This window comes from Garra rufa, chromosome 19 (genome assembly GCF_049309525.1).
Source record: "Garra rufa chromosome 19, GarRuf1.0, whole genome shotgun sequence".
Lineage (NCBI taxonomy): Eukaryota > Metazoa > Chordata > Actinopteri > Cypriniformes > Cyprinidae > Garra > Garra rufa.
This window is the reverse complement of record NC_133379.1, coordinates 31,219,293-31,238,123: the sequence shown is the minus strand read 5'-3', so window position 1 is coordinate 31,238,123 and position 18,831 is coordinate 31,219,293. Positions and strand designations below refer to the sequence as shown.

Sequence of the window (18,831 nt, the reverse complement as noted above, 5' to 3'; positions counted from 1 at the left end):
GCGCTCAGCGGGGTTTATGATTGAGTGTATGTGTGAGTGTATGTGTGTATGAGGTTGGGGGCGCACTTTCATCAGCTAGCAGAATGCCCAGTACTTCAGTCTTTCACATGATTTCCTTGTGTGCTGGTTTAAACAGGCAGACCTCCTCCTCGTGGGGCAAAATTGGCCCCTGAGGGCCCACCGCAGCCCAAAGGACCTCTGGAGCGGGTTTACCAGGAGATAGCCATCCTCAAGAAGCTGGATCACTCTAATGTGGTTAAGCTTGTGGAGGTGGGTGCTTGTATTGTCAATATGCAGCTGTTACACCTGTGTCACTGGACTTTAGTGTGTAATTTATGCATCTCTAGTGCCACCAAGTTTAATAAAATAAAAAAGACTATTTTCAAAAGGGTTTCTATTTGAAGCCTGTTTCCGTTCACTAAATAAAAATAGGTAATTGCAACTTTTTATCTCACAAATCTGACTTTATTCTGACAATTGAGAGTTTACATCTCGTAATTTTGACTTTATTTCTCAGAATTGTTAGATATAAAGTTGCAGTTATGTGTTATAAAGAATTGTAAGATAACTTGCTGTTCTGAGAAATACATTTAGAATTTCGAGTTAATTTTTCAGAATTGCGAGTTTCTTATCTCCCAGTTTGGCTTTATAATTAACAAATAACTAGCAATTGCGAGTTATATATAATATCACAATTCTGACTGTTTTTCTCAGAATTGGGTGATAACTGCTAGAATTGGGGGAAATAAAATCCACATTGTAAGATACAATTTTTTTTTCTGGCAATTGTGAGTTTATATCTCGCAATTGTATTTTTTCCCCCTCAGAATAAACTCGTAACTGTGAGTCTGATTTAAATTTTGAGGGGGGAAAACATGTTCTCAGAACAATTGCAAGATATAAACTCGCAATTTTGAAAAAAGTCACAATTACGAGATAAAAACTCACAATTTTGAGAAAAGAAATCACAATTGTGAGATATAAACTTGCAATTTTGAAAAAAAAAACTATTTTGTGATATAAACTTGCAATTTTGAGGAAAAAAATCACAATTGCAAGACATAAACTCGCAAGTTTGAAAAAGTCACAATCGTGAGATATAAACTCACAATTTTGAGAAAAAAGTCATGATTTTGAGATAAAAAATCGTAATACTGCTAAAAAAACAAAATTTTAAGATGTAAACTCGTAATTTTTAGGAAAAAAAATCACAATTGCGAGATATAAACGCAGTTTTGAGAAAAAAGTCAGAATTGCGAGTTTATATCTTGCTGTCCTGAGAAAAAAGTAATTGCAAGATATAAATTCGCAATTTTGAGAAAAGGTCACAATTGCGAGATATAAACGTGAAATTCTGAGAAAAAATTGAGATATAATTTTGAGATAAACTCAGAGTTGAGATATAAACTCACAATTTTGAGAAAAAAAGTCAGAATTGCAAGTTTATTCTTTTGCTTTTTTTTTTTTTTTTTAGAAAAGAGTCAAAATTGCAAGATATAAGCTCGCAATTTTGAGAAAAAAAGATTAGATTTAGATTAGATTCAACTTCATTGTCATTACACATGTACAAGTACAAGGCAACGAAATGCAGTTTAGGTCTAACCAGGAGTGCAATAAGCAGCAAGTGTAGGATAAAGGTATACGTTATAAGTGCACCTATAGGGGTTATGTACAGGGAGAAACTATGGATAATATTTACAGAAAAATTATACAAAAAAAAATTATACAAAAAAATTTGTATTTATTTACAAAAAAGTCAGAATTATCAGATATAAACTCACAATTGTGAGTTTATATCTCGCAATTTTGAATCACAATTGTGATATAAACTCAATAAAATAAATACTTAGATTTTGACATACTTGCAGGTTTGAGAAAGTCACAATTGCGAGATATAAACTCACAATTTTAAGAAAAAACTTTTCTCAGAACTGCAAGTTTATATCTCAAAATTCTGACTTTGTCACATACAATTTTCAGATTATATCTCATTATTATGAGGACAAAAACAGAACTGCAAGTGTTTATCACAATTCTGAGAGAGAAAAAAAGAATTCTAAGATGTAAACTCGCATTTGCGAGAAAAAGTTGTGAGATAAAAAGTCACAATTAACCTTTTTTTTTTTTTTTATTCAGTGTCAGAAACGGGTTTCCTATCATCTGGAATGGAAAATCTACCTTTAAATTTCTTAAACTGTGAAAAGGGAAATTACACACCTATTAAATTTGACATGCATAAAATTTTGTCAGTAAAGAATAGAAATACAGATTCTTAAATATAGTATTCTGCAATAATAAATAATCAGGATTTGTGCTTTGTTTTCCAGTAAAAAATACCATAGAGTAAAGATAAAATTACTGATAAATTTAAGCAAAATTGCATAAAAATCAACTAAAAAATGTATGAATTACATTTTAAGCCTAAATCTAATGTTATGTAGTGTGGTTAATGCTTAAAACAGAACATTTCTACTGAAAAATTAGACAACCGAACACTAAAAAGAAAGCTTTTTCCTGAATTTGCATTGGACCAAAAAGTCAACAAAACTAGGTTGTAATATATAGACATTGATGGAAAATTTGAATCCTGTACTGAATTTCTATCCCTCAAATCCTTGTTTTCATTTCCATCAAATCAGATACGGCATAATAGAAGGTCTATGCTGACTGGTTTCATTCCCTTTCTAAACTGCTTTGTTTTTTTTTTGTTTTTGTGCAGGTGCTGGATGATCCAAGTGAGGACCATCTGTACATGGGTAAGTCTGGCCAGAAACTCATCCTCTTGGTAGGTGCCACACACTTCAACATGCACAATTTATTCTACTTTCCTGTGCTTAATGTATGTGAAATCAGAGAAGCTAATGCACAACATCCTAACTCTGTTTCCTGTGTGCTTTCACAGTATTCGAGCTTGTCAAACGAGGGTGAGTAAGCATGTTATTTCAGATTGTAGCGCCGGCCCATGCTGTGCTAGTGTCACTCTGCTAGAGAAACTGTCTCATTCCCCATGTGTTTGCAGAGCAGTGATGGAGGTTCCTACTGATAAGCCCCTGGATGAGGACCAGGCACGCTTCTACTTCCAGGACTTGCTGAGAGGCATTGAGTATTGTGAGTGCGGGAATTTAGCTAATGCTTAGCAGTGTGATCAATACTCATGAGTGTTGCTAATATGTCCAGTTAAAAGGGCAAGGTACATTTTCTTGGCCTTGTGCCATTGTCTGGGCTCTTTGTAGTCTTGTGGAATCGACTTTTAAACTAAAGTCTTGTTGGCATATCTTATACTAAGAACAAAGAGCCACCTACTTAGCTGTTATTTGAATAGTATTTGTATAATGTTTATATGTAATTTTTATAAGTAAAATTTTCAGTATAATGTTAGTTTCAGGTTTTGTCCAAATTGCTTATTCTGTCCAATTAGCAGTGCTTTTTAGTATCATTTATATACTATTATAGTATTTATTAATTAGATTTTTTTAAAATATTTTTAAATTCAAATTTAGTCCATGTTGATTATTTTGTCCAAGAACTGCCCAATTAGCAGTTATTTTAGTATTATTTGTATTGTATATACAAATACTATACTATTATAGTATTTAGTATTAATTATTTGAATTAGCATATATTAATTTTTATATTTGTATTGCATACAAAAATGAAAAATAAATATAAATGAAATGTAAACTAAATATATATAATTAGTTTACATTTTATTAGTTTTATTTCATTAATCACTTTATAATTTTTATGAGTTTTTTAGTTGCGTTAAAATTTCTGTTAGTGCTGTCAAATTGATTAATCGTGGTTAATCGCATCCAAAATAAAAGTTTATGTGTGTGTGTGTGTGTGTGTGTGTGTGTGTGTATATATATATATATATATACACAATTTATTATATACGTAATTTCTTTTTTTCATATTTTTACTTAAACATTAAAAATGGTATATTGGCCACCAACTGAAATAAAATAAGTTTATTGCTATAGAAGTTTAGTTAGAAATTTGTTTAGTCAAATTGATTAATCGCAATTATTCTAATTCAAAATAAAAGTTTATGTTTACATAATGTCTGTGTATTGTGTATATTTACACACAAGCTTTTATTTGCAATACGATTATTTGCAATTAATCGATTTGACAGCACTAATTTACAGCTAATTTAATTTATAGCTGTCAAATCAATTAATCGCATACAAAAGTTTGTTTACATAATGTATGTATGTACTGTGTATATTTATGCATACTTTTATCTTGAATGTGATTATTCACGTTAAATTGTTTAATCGTGCCTTTAAAATAAAGGTTTGTGTTTACATAATGTATGTGTGTCTGTACTGTGTATATTTATACACTTTTTTGTGAATGCAATTATTCACGATTAATTGTTTTGTCAGGACTAATTTCTATATAGCTGTCAAATCAATTAATCGTGATTAATCACATTCAAAATAAAAGTTTGTTTAAATAATATGTGTGTGTGTGTGTGTGTGTGTGTGTGTGTGTGTGTGTGTGTGTGTGTGTGTGTGTGTACTGTGTATATTTATACACAAACTTTTATTTTGAATGCGATTATTCACGATTAATCAGTTTGACAATTCAAATATTGACTAAACTGTTGTTTTTAATGCAATTGTTCGCAATTAATCGATTTGACAGCTATATAGAAATTAGTGCTGTCAAATTGATTAATCGCAAACAATTGCATTAAAAATAACAGTTTAGTCAATATTTGATTTGTCAAATTGATTAATCGTGATTAAAAATAAAAGTTTTACATAATGTATGTGTGTACTGTTTATATATATAAACAAACTTTTATTTTGAATGCGATTAATCGATTTGACAGCACTAATTTCTATATAGATTTAATTTGTTTTATTTCAGTTTTAAATCTGTTAGTAATTTTGATATTAAGCTTAATTTATTTCACTTAATTGCCAATACAACATTTTTAACTTTCTTTTAAGTTTTTCATCTGATATTTGTTATTTTATTTCAACTTTGTCTATCAATTAACAAAAACATTTTTAATAGTTTTAGTAAATAGACAGATAATAAATAACAGCACTGCCAGACAGGAAGAAGCCATCTGAGCAACATTTGAAGTAAATCTGTACACCCAGTCTCATAGAAATACTTTAAATACTTGGATTTCAGAAAGTTCTTGACTTTTTTTATGATTGTGAGACTAGATGCAGATATTCTTAATATGCATTAAATAATGATTAAAAGTGACTCTTGCTACTCATCCTCAACAGTACATTATCAGAAAATCATTCATCGGGACATTAAGCCTTCCAACCTGCTTGTGGGAGAAGACGGCCATGTTAAAATTGCCGACTTTGGGGTCAGTAACCAGTTTGAGGGAGCAGACGCCCTCTTGACCAGCACAGTCGGGACGCCAGCGTTTCTAGCCCCAGAAACCCTCTCAGAAACCCGCAAGAACTTCTCTGGAAAGGTTAAAAACTCTATTCTCTAAGCTATTTTCCTGTCAGTTCATCTGCCAAAATGGATTTAATCAAGTTAACATCATGTTTTTATAGGCTCTGGATGTGTGGGCAATGGGTGTCACCTTGTACTGTTTCATCTTTGGAGTGGTACGCCCTGTTTTGTCCTCCATATATATCACAAAATATGTACTTTAAACAGTACAATAACAATTATTTGACTTGACTTCCTCTCTCCACAGTGTCCGTTTATGGATGAGCGTATTTTGAGCCTCCATCAGAAGATCAAGACCCAACCCGTGGAGCTTCCCGAGAAGTGAGTATTTCTCTTGACAATAAAAGACCTTCCCCATCCCACCGTTCTGACATTGATAGCATTTTTGTCCTACTTAACAGCGCGGACATATCAGATGACTTAAAGGACCTTCTTTTTAAAATGTTGGACAAGAATCCTGAAAGCAGAATTACCGTCCCACAAATCAAGGTCAGTGTGACTTTTATTTCATTAGTGACGTCACCTTTTCAGGTAGTTTCAGAGCTACTGACGTCACCAATATGTTTTCAGAATACTAGCCCAGAATTTGGCCAGAAAAACATAAAAAATGTTGTATTGGCAACTAACTGAAATAAAATAAGTTTATTGCTATAGAATTATTTCTAACTACAAGTTCCGTCAAATCGATTAATCGCGATTAATCGCAACCAAACTATCTTTTCAGGTAGTTTCAGAGCTACTGACGTCACCAATATGTTTTCAGAATACTAGCCCTCATCAATAATTGGCCAGAGAAACATTACAAATGTTGTATTGGCAACTAACTGAAATAAAATAAGTTTATTGCTATAGAATTATAGTTAGAAATGAGTTCCGTCAAATCGATTAATCGCGATTAATCGCAATCAAACTATCTTTTCAGGTAGTTTCAGAGCTACTGACGTCACCAATATGTTTTCAGAATACTAGCCCTCATCAATAATTGGCCAGAGAAACATTACAAATGTTGTATTGGCAACTAACTGAAATAAAATAAGCTTATTGCTATAGAATTATAGTTAGAAATGAGTTCTGTCAAATCGATTAATCGCGATTAATCGCAATCAACTATCTTTTCAGGTAGTTTCAGAGCTGCTGACGTCACCAATATGTTTTCAGAATACTAGCCCAGAATTTGGCCAGAAAAACATAAAAAATGTTGTATTGGCAACTAACTGAAATAAAATAAGTTTATTGCTATAGAATTATAGTTAGAAATAAGTTCCGTCAAATCGATTAATCGCGATTAATCGCAATCAAACTATCTTTTCAGGTAGTTTCAGAGCTACTGACGTCACCAATATGTTTTCAGAATACTAGCCCTCATCAATAATTGGCCAGAAAAAGATTAAAAATGTTGTATTGGCAACTAACTGAAATAAAATAAGTTTATTGCTATAGAATTATAGTTAGAAATAAGTTCCGTCAAATCGATTAATCGCGATTAATCGCAATCAAACTATCTTTTCAGGTAGTTTCAGAGCTACTGACGTCACCAATATGTTTTCAGAATACTAGCCCTCATCAATAATTGGCCAGAAAAACATTACAAATGTTGAATTGGCAACTAACTGAAATAAAATAAGCTTATTGCTATAGAATTATAGTTAGAAATGAGTTCTGTCAAATCGATTAATCGCGATTAATCGCAATCAACTATCTTTTCAGGTAGTTTCAGAGCTACTGACGTCACCAATATGTTTTCAGAATACTAGCCCTCATCAATAATTGGCCAGAGAAATAAACAGTTTTGGCCTAGAATCACACTATTGGTTGATTGTTGTTTGGTTTTTTACTTAAAAATATTTGGCTGATGGTTTTGAAAAAAGTCTCTTATGCTCAACAAGGCTGAATTTATTTGATCAAAAATACAGTAAAAACAGTAATATTGTGAAATATCATTACAATTTAAAAGAACTGTTTTATTTTAATATACTTTAAAATGTATTTTATTCCTATGATGCAAAGCTGAATTTTCAGCATTATTACTTCAGCCTTCAGTGTCACATGATCGTTCAGAAATGATTGAATTTGCTAGAAGAACTGCATTTATTTGAAATAGAACTCTTTTGTAATTATAAATATCTTTATTTTCACTTTTGATCAACTTAAGGCATCCTTGCAAAATTTCTTTCAAGAAAAAATCTTACTGACCTCAAATTGTTTGTTATAATTAGCCTCCATACTTCAAATGCACCAAAAATAAAACCTATGCTTGTTTTTAAAAATGCTGATTTCAAAGCACTTCCAGTGTGAATATAGGACACTCCAGCTGCCTAGACACAGTCTTGGGTTAATTAATGATATCAAAGCAGGATTTCTGTTCCGTTGTTGTTGTTGTAGGTGCACCCATGGGTGACACGGCATGGCGCTGAGCCCCTCCCCCCTGAGGACGACAACTGCTGCAGCCTAATAGAAGTGACAGAGGAGGAGGTGGAAAACTCTGTCAAGCACATCCCCAGCCTGGCCACCGTGGTGAGATGGCAAGCCCCTGGTGGCCTATTTATCCAAGCCTAATTCTGTTTTTATGAATACACGTAATGTATTCAATGCTAATAACCTCATCAAATGAATAAACAGATTAATGACCCACGCAGACTACAGCCCAACGTCTTGTTTTTCGAGTTGCTTATATTTGCTGCATGCTCTCTGCTACAGATCTTGGTTAGGACTATGCTGCGCAAGCGTTCTTTTGGGAACCCGTTTGATTGGGGCCGCAGGGAAGACAGGAGTCCCGCCGCACCAGGACACACGCTATCGTAAGTCTTCCTCATTAGGGATGGGCTATAACTGGAAAAGACTTCCTGCACATAGACTTGGAACTCTGCAGTGGTTTCAGTGGTCACAGAGAATATTAAATGGTTTGCCTAGCTTATTTGAAAGTAATTTAATTGGAACTGCTACTATAGATGTACAATATACTTTGCTTTTTAAAGGGATAGTTCACTCAAAAATGAAAATTGTCACTAATTACTCACCCTCATGTTGTTCCAAACCCGTAAGACCTTCGTTCATCTTTGGATCACAAATTAAGATATTTTTGTTGAAATCCGAGAGCTTTCTGACCTTTTTCGTGCCTTACATTCAAGGCCCAGAAAGGTAGCTCTCGGATGTCATCAAAAATATTTTAATTTGTGTTCCCAAGATAAAAGAAGGACTTACGGGTTTGGAACAACATGTTAGTAAGTAATTCATGTCAGAATTTTCATTTTTGAGTGAACTATCATATTATTATATATATACTAATATCATGAGGATAAAGCTTAAATGTATTTTCTGGTAAAACAGAGCTAATGTCTATGCTGCATTTCCACAGAAAATCATTTTGACTAGTTTCTGTCCTTTTATTGGTACTTCACTCAGCAAGGATGCGTTCAATTTATCAAAAGTGACAGTAAAGACATTTAAAATGTTACAAAGATTCTGATTCCAAATAAATGTTGTTCTTTTAGCCAAAAATGCATTGTATTGGTCAAAATGATCATTTTTATTTATGCCAAAAATCACTAGGATATTAAGATAATGTTTTATAAAGATATTTTGTAAATTTCCTACTGTAAATGTATCAAAACTTAAATTTTGAGTAGTGATATGCATTGCTAAGAACTTCATTTGGACAACTTTAAAGGCGATTTTCTCAATATTTAGATGTTTTTGCACTCTCAGATTCCAGATTTTCAAATAGTTGTATCTCTGCCAAATATTGTCATATTCTAACAAGCCATACATCAATGGAAATCAAATTTATTCATATTTGATGTATAAATCTCAAAATTGACCCTTATGACTGGTTTTGTGGTCCAGGGCCACATATTAAAACGATTTCTGAAGGATCATGTGACACTAAAGACTGGAGTAATGATGTTGAAATTTCAGATTTGCCATCACAGGAATACATTACATTTTTAATTATTGTCAAATAGAAAACAACTCTTTTGAATTGTAATATCTCATAAATATTACTGTGTTGCTGTACTTTTGATCAAATAAATACAGCCTTGAGCATAAAAGAGAACAAAAAACATTGTTTCTGGTTAAAGTTTCGTCCAGTGATTTGCCAAATTGCTAAAATTCTAATGTTCTAATTCTTGTCAAACATGTTTTTGAACTTATACATCACACATTATGAAGCCAAAGCTACAAATGGTCACATTAAGCTAACAAAAACATGTTTAAAAGTTACTAAGCTAACCAGTTAAATACTTTGCACAAGATGCCCTCAAATGGCACAGTTCACCCAAAAAAGGCATAGTTCACCCAAAAATGAATTCTGTCATTAATTACTCAACCTCATGTTGTTCCAGACCCATAGGACTTTCATTCATCTTCAGAATGCAAATTAAGATTAGATAAAAAGATAAAAATAGTCCATGTGACGTCAGTGGTTCTACTGTAATTTTATGAAGCTACAAGAATAATTTTTGTGTGAAAAGAAAACAAAAATAATGACTTTATTCAACAATTTCGTTTCTTCCGTGCCAGTCTTTGATATGCATTCACAACAGGACACAACTGGTACTTTTCACATAATGTCTAATGACTACTGTGAATTCAGACACATACTGTTTTTCGCCTACTACATAGTGGGCAAAGTCTGCATATTTGGACAAAGCTATAAAGTCATTTTTATCATTTTATGACTCATGAGTGCCCCCTTCGCAGCTGTGTTCCCTGTCGAAGCTTTCATTGCGATGTTTGATGACTGCCTAGCAAAGTAACAATGTAATAGCTTTGCTAAAGGGATAGTTCACCCAAAAATGAAATTCTGTCATTAATTCCTCACCCTCATGTAATTTTAAACCTGTATGACCTCATTACTTCTGCAGAACACAAAAGAAGATATTTTAAAAATGGGGGTTCCCAAATAGTTAATGTTAGCCATTGACTTCCATAGTATTTTTTTCTATTTTTTCCATACAAGTCAATGGCTACCAGCAGCAACTGTTTGGTTACTTTTGAACAGAAAAAAAGAAAGTTTGAAACGACATGAGAGTGAGTAGAATTTTCGTTTTTAAGTGAACTATCCCTTTAATCTACATTTGCTGCTGGTTTTCAAAAACCAAGGGACAAGCATAAATTATTTTCTGTGGTAATCATTAGCATAGGAGTTATATTTAGCATGAAACATTCCTTTTAAGGCTTTTGTTTAGTCATGTTTTCAGGAATATTTGATAGAAACGCTCCGATTTAAGAATTCACACATATTCGCATCTCTCCTGCCGTCTAGAAAAGGGAGAGCAGGGAGTTTGAAATACTGCCGCAATCTCGGTACCCCCAGGTAAAGCTCCGCTAGCCTGTTAGCGCTCCGCCTATGTCCTGTCCACTCTCCTCCACCTATATTATATGTAGGAGATAATGGTCATGCCCATTTTGAATGATCTGCACTTCAAAGGAATGGTGTGGTGTTTTCTAGCATGCTCAAAACTATCATTCAGATGGCTTAAAAAAATAACAAGCTTTTCCGCTTGTGTTTTCCTACCTAATAAGCAGCATTTTATGCATGTAATATTTAATATATTTATGATATTCCTTCTTAAAGGGATAATTCACCCAAAAATGCAATTCTGTCATTAGTTACTTACCGTCATGTCGTTCTAAATCCATAAGACCTTTGTTTATCTTCAGAACACAAATTAAAGGAGAAGTTCACTTCCAAAACAAAAATTATTTACTCACCCCCTTGTCATCCAAGATGTTCATGTCTTTCTTTCTTCACTGTGAAGAAATTGTTTCTTGGAAAAAAAAAACATTTCAGGATTTCTCTCCATATAGTGGACTTCTATCGTACCCACGAATTTAAACTTCCAAAATGCAGTAAAAATGCAGCTTCAAATGGCTCTAAACGATCCCAGTCGAGGAAGAAGGTACTTATCTAGTGAAAAAAAATAAAATTTATATACTTTTTAACCTCAAATGCTCATCTTGTCTAGCTCTGTGTGAACTGTGTATTCCGGTGTCGTGAGAAATTGAGTCCGCCCCGGAATCGGGTCACCTTTAGGATCCCAGTGGTAATGCCTGCTCAAAAATGTTTTATATTTTTATAAAAACCAACATACATATAATACATCTATTACAATGATGTAATTATACTATAAAAAGTAATTTAATAACGTATAAATTTGTAATTATCCACAATAATTTCTTTATGGAAAAAACGTATTTAAATGCTATATAGCACTATAACGTCTGATAAATAATGCACGAGTAAATCAATTTTTAAGTGGTTTTATTTGTCAATGTATATTCAGAAAACAAGAATGATTCACTATTAATGTAAAACGCTGTTCTATTATGTTTTAAAAACATAATTCTACTATGCGATTTAAAAGACATTAATGGTCATTATAACGCATTTCTAACTATATAAAATATAACGTGATTTTGCAGGAATTGTAATCAGGCGCTAAAAATAATACCCATTAGTAGTCAATTGAACCAATAAGATCACTCTGGGTCCTAATGGAGACCCGATTCCGGGTGGGGACTGGATTTCTCATGACACCGGTTCAAGACAGTTAGGGTATGTCGAAAAACTCTCATTTCTCCTCCAACTTCAAAATCATCCTACATCACTCTTTTACCTTTTTTTGTAAAGGGTGTTTGATCTTCTTTGCACGTTCACTTTGTAAACACTGGGTTGGTACTTCTGCAGCAATGTAAGGCGAATTTGACGTTAGAGAAGAAAATGAGATGGGAGTTTTTCGACATACCCTAACTGTCTTTAACTGGAATACACAGAGTACATGCAGAGGTAGACAAGACGAGCATTTGAGGTTAAAACCGTTTCGCTAGATAAGACCCTTCTTCTTCGGCTGGGATCGTTTAGAGCCCTTTAAAGCTGCGTTTAAGCTTTATTTTGGAAGTTCAAACTCATGGGCACCATAGAAGTCCACTATATGAAGAGAAATCCTGAAATGTTTTCCTCAAAAAAAATTTTTTTTTTTTACTACTGAACAAAGACATGAACGTCTTATATGACAAAGGAGTTAGTAAATTATGTGTATATTTTTGTTCTGGAAGTGAACTTCTCCTTTAAGATATTTTTGATGAAATCTGAGAGCTTTTTGATCCTGCATAAACAGTAATGCAACTGACACGTTCAAGGCCCAGAAAGGTAGTAAGGACGTCATTAAACTAGTCAGTGTGACATTAGTAGTTCAACCTTAAAGCTGCGAGAATACTTTTTGTGCACAAAGAAAACCAAAATAACAACTTTATTCAACAATTTCTTCCGTTCCGTGCCAGTTTTCAATATGTGTTTATGGAACCAGTGTTCTGACGTAGAACAAAAGAGAAGATATTCTTGAATCAAGTCACTATTTTTGTTTCCTTTGCGCACAAAAAGTATTTTTATAGCTTGTAGCTTCATACAATTACGGTTGAACCACTGATGTCACATGGACTATTTTAACAATGTCTTTACTACCTTTCTGGGCCTTGAACGTTTCAGTTGTGTTGCTGTCTATGCAGGGTCAGAAAGCTCTCGGATTTCATCAGAAATATCTTAATTTGTGTTCCAAAGGTGAACAAAGGTCTTAACAGGTTTGGAACGACATGAGGGTGAGAAATTAATGACAGAATTTTCAGTTTTGGATGAACTATCCTTTTTAAAAAAAAACTTAGTAGCTGTATAAGCTACTTTTAATAATCAATTTTTAGTACATCAAGCATTTATAGTTTGCATGTAATGTTTTAACAGATAAAAAATATGTCCTATAAGTTCATGGGCATTTCAAGATGATGTTTCCCAGGTCCTTCTATATCTGCATGCCCCTCATGCATAATATCAGCAACGAAAAAAGTGGCGCATCTTGATTTGCCGCCCAGCCATGGTCATTTTTTACCAGAGCTCTGATTGGTTTGTCGGACTGGGTGCGTTTTGCATGCGGCGCCGCAGTCCCGGCCTTCCCAGTACAACCCCTCACAAAAACATGGTAGTCAGTCACTCTCATGTGCCTCCTTCCGACCCGAGCATATGACTGATGCGATGCCATGTCCTCCCCCTCGCGCTGACTTAATTTCCCCGCTGCCTAAAAATTCTAGCCGCACTTAACAACAGTCTGCATTGCAGTAGACAGGTTGACACGCCTGGAATGCGTGGTTATTTTAAACCTCCACATTTGTCTGTTTCCTAGGAAACAAGAGAGCGAGGAAGGCATGCGGAGCATGGACCTGCCCTTCGTGGGCGAGGATGAAGTTCTTTCCTGATAGTTGTGGGCGTCTTGCTCGGGCGAATTGCGCAAGGATGGGGCTGTCGTGGCTTCCGGAAGGCCAGGATATGGACCTGGGGCTGGGGCGGGGACGGAAAGATGAAAGAAAGGATGAAGCTCTTGTTGGCTTGTTGATGTGGAGGGTGCCCACCCACTCATGCATGCATTTGTACAGTCCACAGCAGCATGCACTGTATCTGTCCGCCCAGGTCTCTGCCGTCTCTCAGGACCTGTTTTCTGTGTGCGCGTGTGTTTCTACTCTCCTCTCCGGAATGGAGACTTCTGCTTTACTCCTCTACTTCAGCTAGGGGGCGCCACCGTGAGGCTAAACTCAATTTTTTAGGGGGAAAAAAGTACAATTTTTTAGGTTTGTCCATCACTCGTTAATTAGAGAGACATGCTGCTTTATTGCAGCTTTACAGATCTTATAGATTATTAGAACTGAATTTGAACATAATACAATAAAGGCTTTCATCAGAGATTCATTTTTACTCCAAAAAACTTCTTGAAAGTCAGGTTTGTTTGGTCAAATAAAATAAATAATATATTTAAATAAAAATCAAGGGAAAAATATATATAACAAATAGCCTTTGCACATTTGCAGACAATAACCTTTAACTAGTTTTTAATTCTTAATGTATGATTTCTTTGGTTTGTCCATTACTTATTACTTTGAGAGACATGCTGCCTGATTGTAAATTATATGATTAAAAAATTATAAAATTATAAATAACTCAGACTCTCATCAGAAATTAAATTTCAACTTGAAGATCTTCTCAGAAATAATTTGTTTGATCAAATTAAGATGGTAAATAATATATGTAAGTACAAAAATCAACTCATGAACTAGCTTTAAAATACATTTTATTTCTTAAATTTTTCCATCACTCATTAGTTAGAGACACATGCTGTCTGATTGTAAATATGATATGATTTTAAACTGATAAATCTCAGAAATCAGGTTTGTTTGATCAAATTAAAATAATAATACATGAATTAATAGTTCAATACATCTAAATATAAAAGAAGTAGCTTTAAATATTTTAAATTCTTCTAAAAATAATAAATGGAAAAAAGAAAAACAGATTAGACTTATCAAAAAAAAAATTTTTTTAAATCTTGAAAATCAGGTTTGTTTGGTTAAATAAAATAATATATATTTAAAAAAATCAAGGCAAATAAAATAATAAATAGCCTTTGCACATTTGCGGACAGTAACCTTTAACTAGTTTTTTAATAAATAATGCAAGTAATGTAATGTATTTTTTTTAGGTTTGTCCATCACTCATTATTAGAAAGATATGCTGCCTGATTGTATATGATATGATTTGAAAATTGTAAAATAAAAAATAACTCAAATTACATTTCAACTTAAAAATCTTCTCAGAAATCAGGTTTGTTTGATCAAAAAAAAAATGTAAGTACAAAAATTAACACATTAAGTATTAAATATCTTTAAATAATTAATAAACATTCTCAAATTTGCCAACAATAACTTCTAAAAATGTTTTACAATTTTTTAGATTTTGATTTCTTAGATTCATCAGAAATTAATTTGTTTTCAGAAAAAATCCTGAAAGTCAGGTTTGTTTGGTCACATAAAATAAATTATACATATTAAAAAATCATAAATAGCATTTGCACATTTGTGGACAATAACCTTTTAACTAGTTTTTAATTCTTAATTTATTATTTCTTAGCTTTGCTTGTATATGATATGATTTAAAAATAATGCTATTATAAAATAAAAAATATCAGAAATGAATTTCAACTTAAAGATCTGCTCAGAAATCAGGTTTGTTTGATCAAATGAAAACATTAAATAATAAAAAGTTTTAAATAATTACAATTCTTCAAATTTTGCTGACAATAACCTCTAAGATTGTTTTGGAATACATTTTTTGATTTATTTTTCCATCACTCGCTAGATTATTAAAGCTTAAACAAATTAATTTCAACTTCAACTGAAATTCTTCTCAAAATCAGGTTTGTTTAATCAAATTAAATAAAAATAAATAAAACAAAACATAAATAAAAAGACATTTTTTAATAATTCAACTTCTTACAATTTGCAGTCAGGAAATGTGTACAATGCCACTTAGAGTATGTTTGTATGTGCGTGTTTGTTTATATATCACATCACACAATTTTGTGTTTATATTATAATGTCAGCGCTGCAGATGGTGAACATTCACCATCTCAATTTTATTTTATTTTTTTAAACAACAAAGTCCAAAACCAAGAAATGAGAGAGTTATGGTCATTAGCACCTAGGTTAATTATTTAGGGCACAAATAACCTTTAGGAAATGCCACAATAGGCATTGTGACCGTTCTTCTTCTTGTAAGTAACATGACCCTTTTAACCATAAAGGTAACAGTTTCTTACTGTAACTTCACTTCCTTTTCCTGTGTAGAATTACCAAAATGCCATGTAGTAGTGCATTTCGGACTCATGGTCTTGGTCAGAGTGAGTTTGTTATCGGCATTTCTATATAGGAACGCATACTCTTGAGGACGTACAATAACTTTGTGCAATCTATGCATGACTTTTCACTTAAGGAATCAATGTTTGTCAGTCTGTTTTGACACAAATGTATGCCTTACATTTTCATACTCATAACTGTAGCATAGGTCATCAGTACATGTGTAGTTTTTTGGTACGATAGAATTGTAGATAAAGTAGAATCTGAGATTTTAGATAAGCAGCGTAGAACTATAGTACTTGCTTAAGCTCAGTTTTAAAGTTAGCAAAAATAGTCCAAAGCCCTGTTGAGATTTTCTCAATGTGCACTACGGTCATGTATCTCCTGTGTTGATCATTTTTCTATGATCGTTTGTCCGTTTGCGCTATTTAGCCGTAGTTTGGACATGTCGGAGTGCTGGTGCTTTTCCACCACTGAAATGAATAACATAGCTCATGCTTCCATGTATCAGGGGAGTCTTTTCTGCACAAGTAGGTTGAATGTATGTTGTAACTCTGTACCTTTGTTTTTTTTTTTTCACCTTTTGTTTTCCTGCATGTTAAACTCTGCTGTATTTTCTAGTACTTGTTTTCTGTGATTTTCTTTCTCTCTCTCTCTCTAAGACTTTTATTTTAATCTTTTGTGTAGGTACTATTACTATGCATAAGAAATCTCACATTGTGGTGCAGTTCTGGACTGTGTCAGTCGGTCGGTTGTTCTCTTGTGTATGTATTGGATGTTGATTATTGAAGGAAACTTGTAATATTGACTTAAATATGCATGTACACCGACCGGAGCTGGTTATACAATATCACTACTGTATATGTACGTGGACATTTGAACAGATTTTGATGACCTTTAAATAATATATTCAGGACCAGAGAGCCGTTCCCCTTTTTTGACTAAGTATTTATATGGGAAAATCTAAAAATATATACAGAATTTTACCTTTGCACTTAAGAACGTTTAGCGGGATTCAGATGATGCATGTTTGAAGGCCTCCGTAACCATGTTTTTTTTTTTTCTGTACAATCAAAGCTAGAAGCAAAACTCACCAGCTGAAATCAAAGAGAGCATTTTATTCATTTATCCTGACATTGCAGTAGATGTGTACCTATATTGAAGGGAACGCTGTACTGTGTATTTATAACCTGTTAATATCATTCCTCACTGTTTCTGCCCAGTATTTCTCGAAGGGCTAGAGTAACTGTTTGCATTTATATCTCACACTAGCGACTGCGTTTTGAGCACCGTTGAGAGGGCTGTTTACAGGGATGTTACGTAAATGCATGCCGTCACAATCACGCAATTTCATTCAGCATGTTTTCGAAGCTTTACAGCATCCTCTGATCTCATTGCTGATCATTCTATATATTGTATCCAGTTGATTATTTGAATAAATTAAAGTTGCCTTTACTTTTGTTTTATTTTTATTTATGCGTTACTATTAATAGTAGTAGCAGTTAAAGTTGTAATAGTATTGTTTTGACATGGTTAAATGCCTTCAAGTCTATCTGCGTTGTTTTGAAAATTTCTGTTAACGTTTATCTCGTAGATACAGTTGAAGTCAAAAGTTTACATATAGCTTGCAGAATCTACTAAATGTTAAAGATTTTATTTAGTATTTAGTACTGACCTGGAATAGATATTTCACATAGAAGATGTTTACATGTAGTCCACAAGAGAAAATAATAGCTGAATTTATAAAAATGACCCTGTTCAAAAGTTTACATCCCCTTGATTCTTAATACTGACCTGTATGATCCACAGCTGTTTTTTTTAGTGATATTTGTTCATGAGTTCTTTCTTTGTCCTAAACAGTTAAACTGATGTTCTTCAAAAAAAAAAAAAAAAAAAACTATAGGTCCCACAGATTCTATGGTTTTTCAGCATTTTTGTGTATTTGAACCCTTTTCTTTAATTATTGAAGGAAACTCAAATGCTCACTGATGCTCCAGAAGGAAAAAACGATGCATTCATTGTTTTCACCCCCAGCTCTTAATGCATCATGATTTCTTCTGGAGCATCAGTGAGCGTTTGAACCTTCTGTAATAATAATAATTCTGAGTCCCTTAGTTGTCTTCAGTGTGAAAAGATAGTTCTCAAAATCATTCATTGTAGGAAAGGGTTCAAATACACAAAAATGATGAAAAACCAAAGAATTTGTTTTTCAGCAGTTTGACTAACAAGGAACATATGAACAACTCACTAAACAAAAACAACAACAAAAAAGCAGCTATGGATTACTCTGATAAGAACAGTATTAAAGGAACTCTCAGTTTTTTTGGATATAGGCTCATTCTCCAACTCCCCCCAAGTTAACAAGTTGAGTTTTACCGTTTTGAAATCCATTCAGCCGTTCTCCTGTTCTGGCGATATCACTTTTAGCATAGTTTAGCACTGATCATTGAATCCTACGAGACCAATATAGCATCGCGTTCAAAAATGACCAACGAGTTTCGATATTTATATAGCAGGCGGAGTAATATCACGCAGCGCCTGAAATTAGTTCCCAGCTAGGTTAGCATTTGCGCATGTGCTGCGTGATATTCCTGCGCCTGCTGCGTCCATATTACGGCAGCAAACTTCCTTGACTATTACATGGGAGTGTGTTTTATCGGCCTAGAAAATCGCAGCTTTACATTTTCCGCCTGTATTAGTACACGATATAACTGCAGA

General features: G+C 33.4%; 1 protein-coding gene across 1 annotated transcript in view; it reads left to right on the top strand.

Moving 5' to 3' along the window:
- Positions 1 to 17,568, top strand: part of camkk2 (calcium/calmodulin-dependent protein kinase kinase 2) — a 35,694-nt gene extending 18,126 nt beyond the window's left edge. Inside the window, exons 6-16 of the mRNA XM_073824261.1 lie at positions 137 to 270; positions 2,720 to 2,756; positions 2,903 to 2,924; positions 3,020 to 3,108; positions 5,256 to 5,455; positions 5,541 to 5,594; positions 5,687 to 5,760; positions 5,841 to 5,928; positions 7,822 to 7,953; positions 8,137 to 8,237; positions 13,614 to 17,568. Coding sequence (XP_073680362.1) covers positions 137 to 270; positions 2,720 to 2,756; positions 2,903 to 2,924; positions 3,020 to 3,108; positions 5,256 to 5,455; positions 5,541 to 5,594; positions 5,687 to 5,760; positions 5,841 to 5,928; positions 7,822 to 7,953; positions 8,137 to 8,237; positions 13,614 to 13,686 — 1,004 coding nt within the window. The 3' untranslated portion in view covers positions 13,687 to 17,568. The remainder of the gene's footprint in view (positions 1 to 136; positions 271 to 2,719; positions 2,757 to 2,902; positions 2,925 to 3,019; positions 3,109 to 5,255; positions 5,456 to 5,540; positions 5,595 to 5,686; positions 5,761 to 5,840; positions 5,929 to 7,821; positions 7,954 to 8,136; positions 8,238 to 13,613) is intronic.
- Positions 17,569 to 18,831: the final 1,263 nt, after the last annotated feature.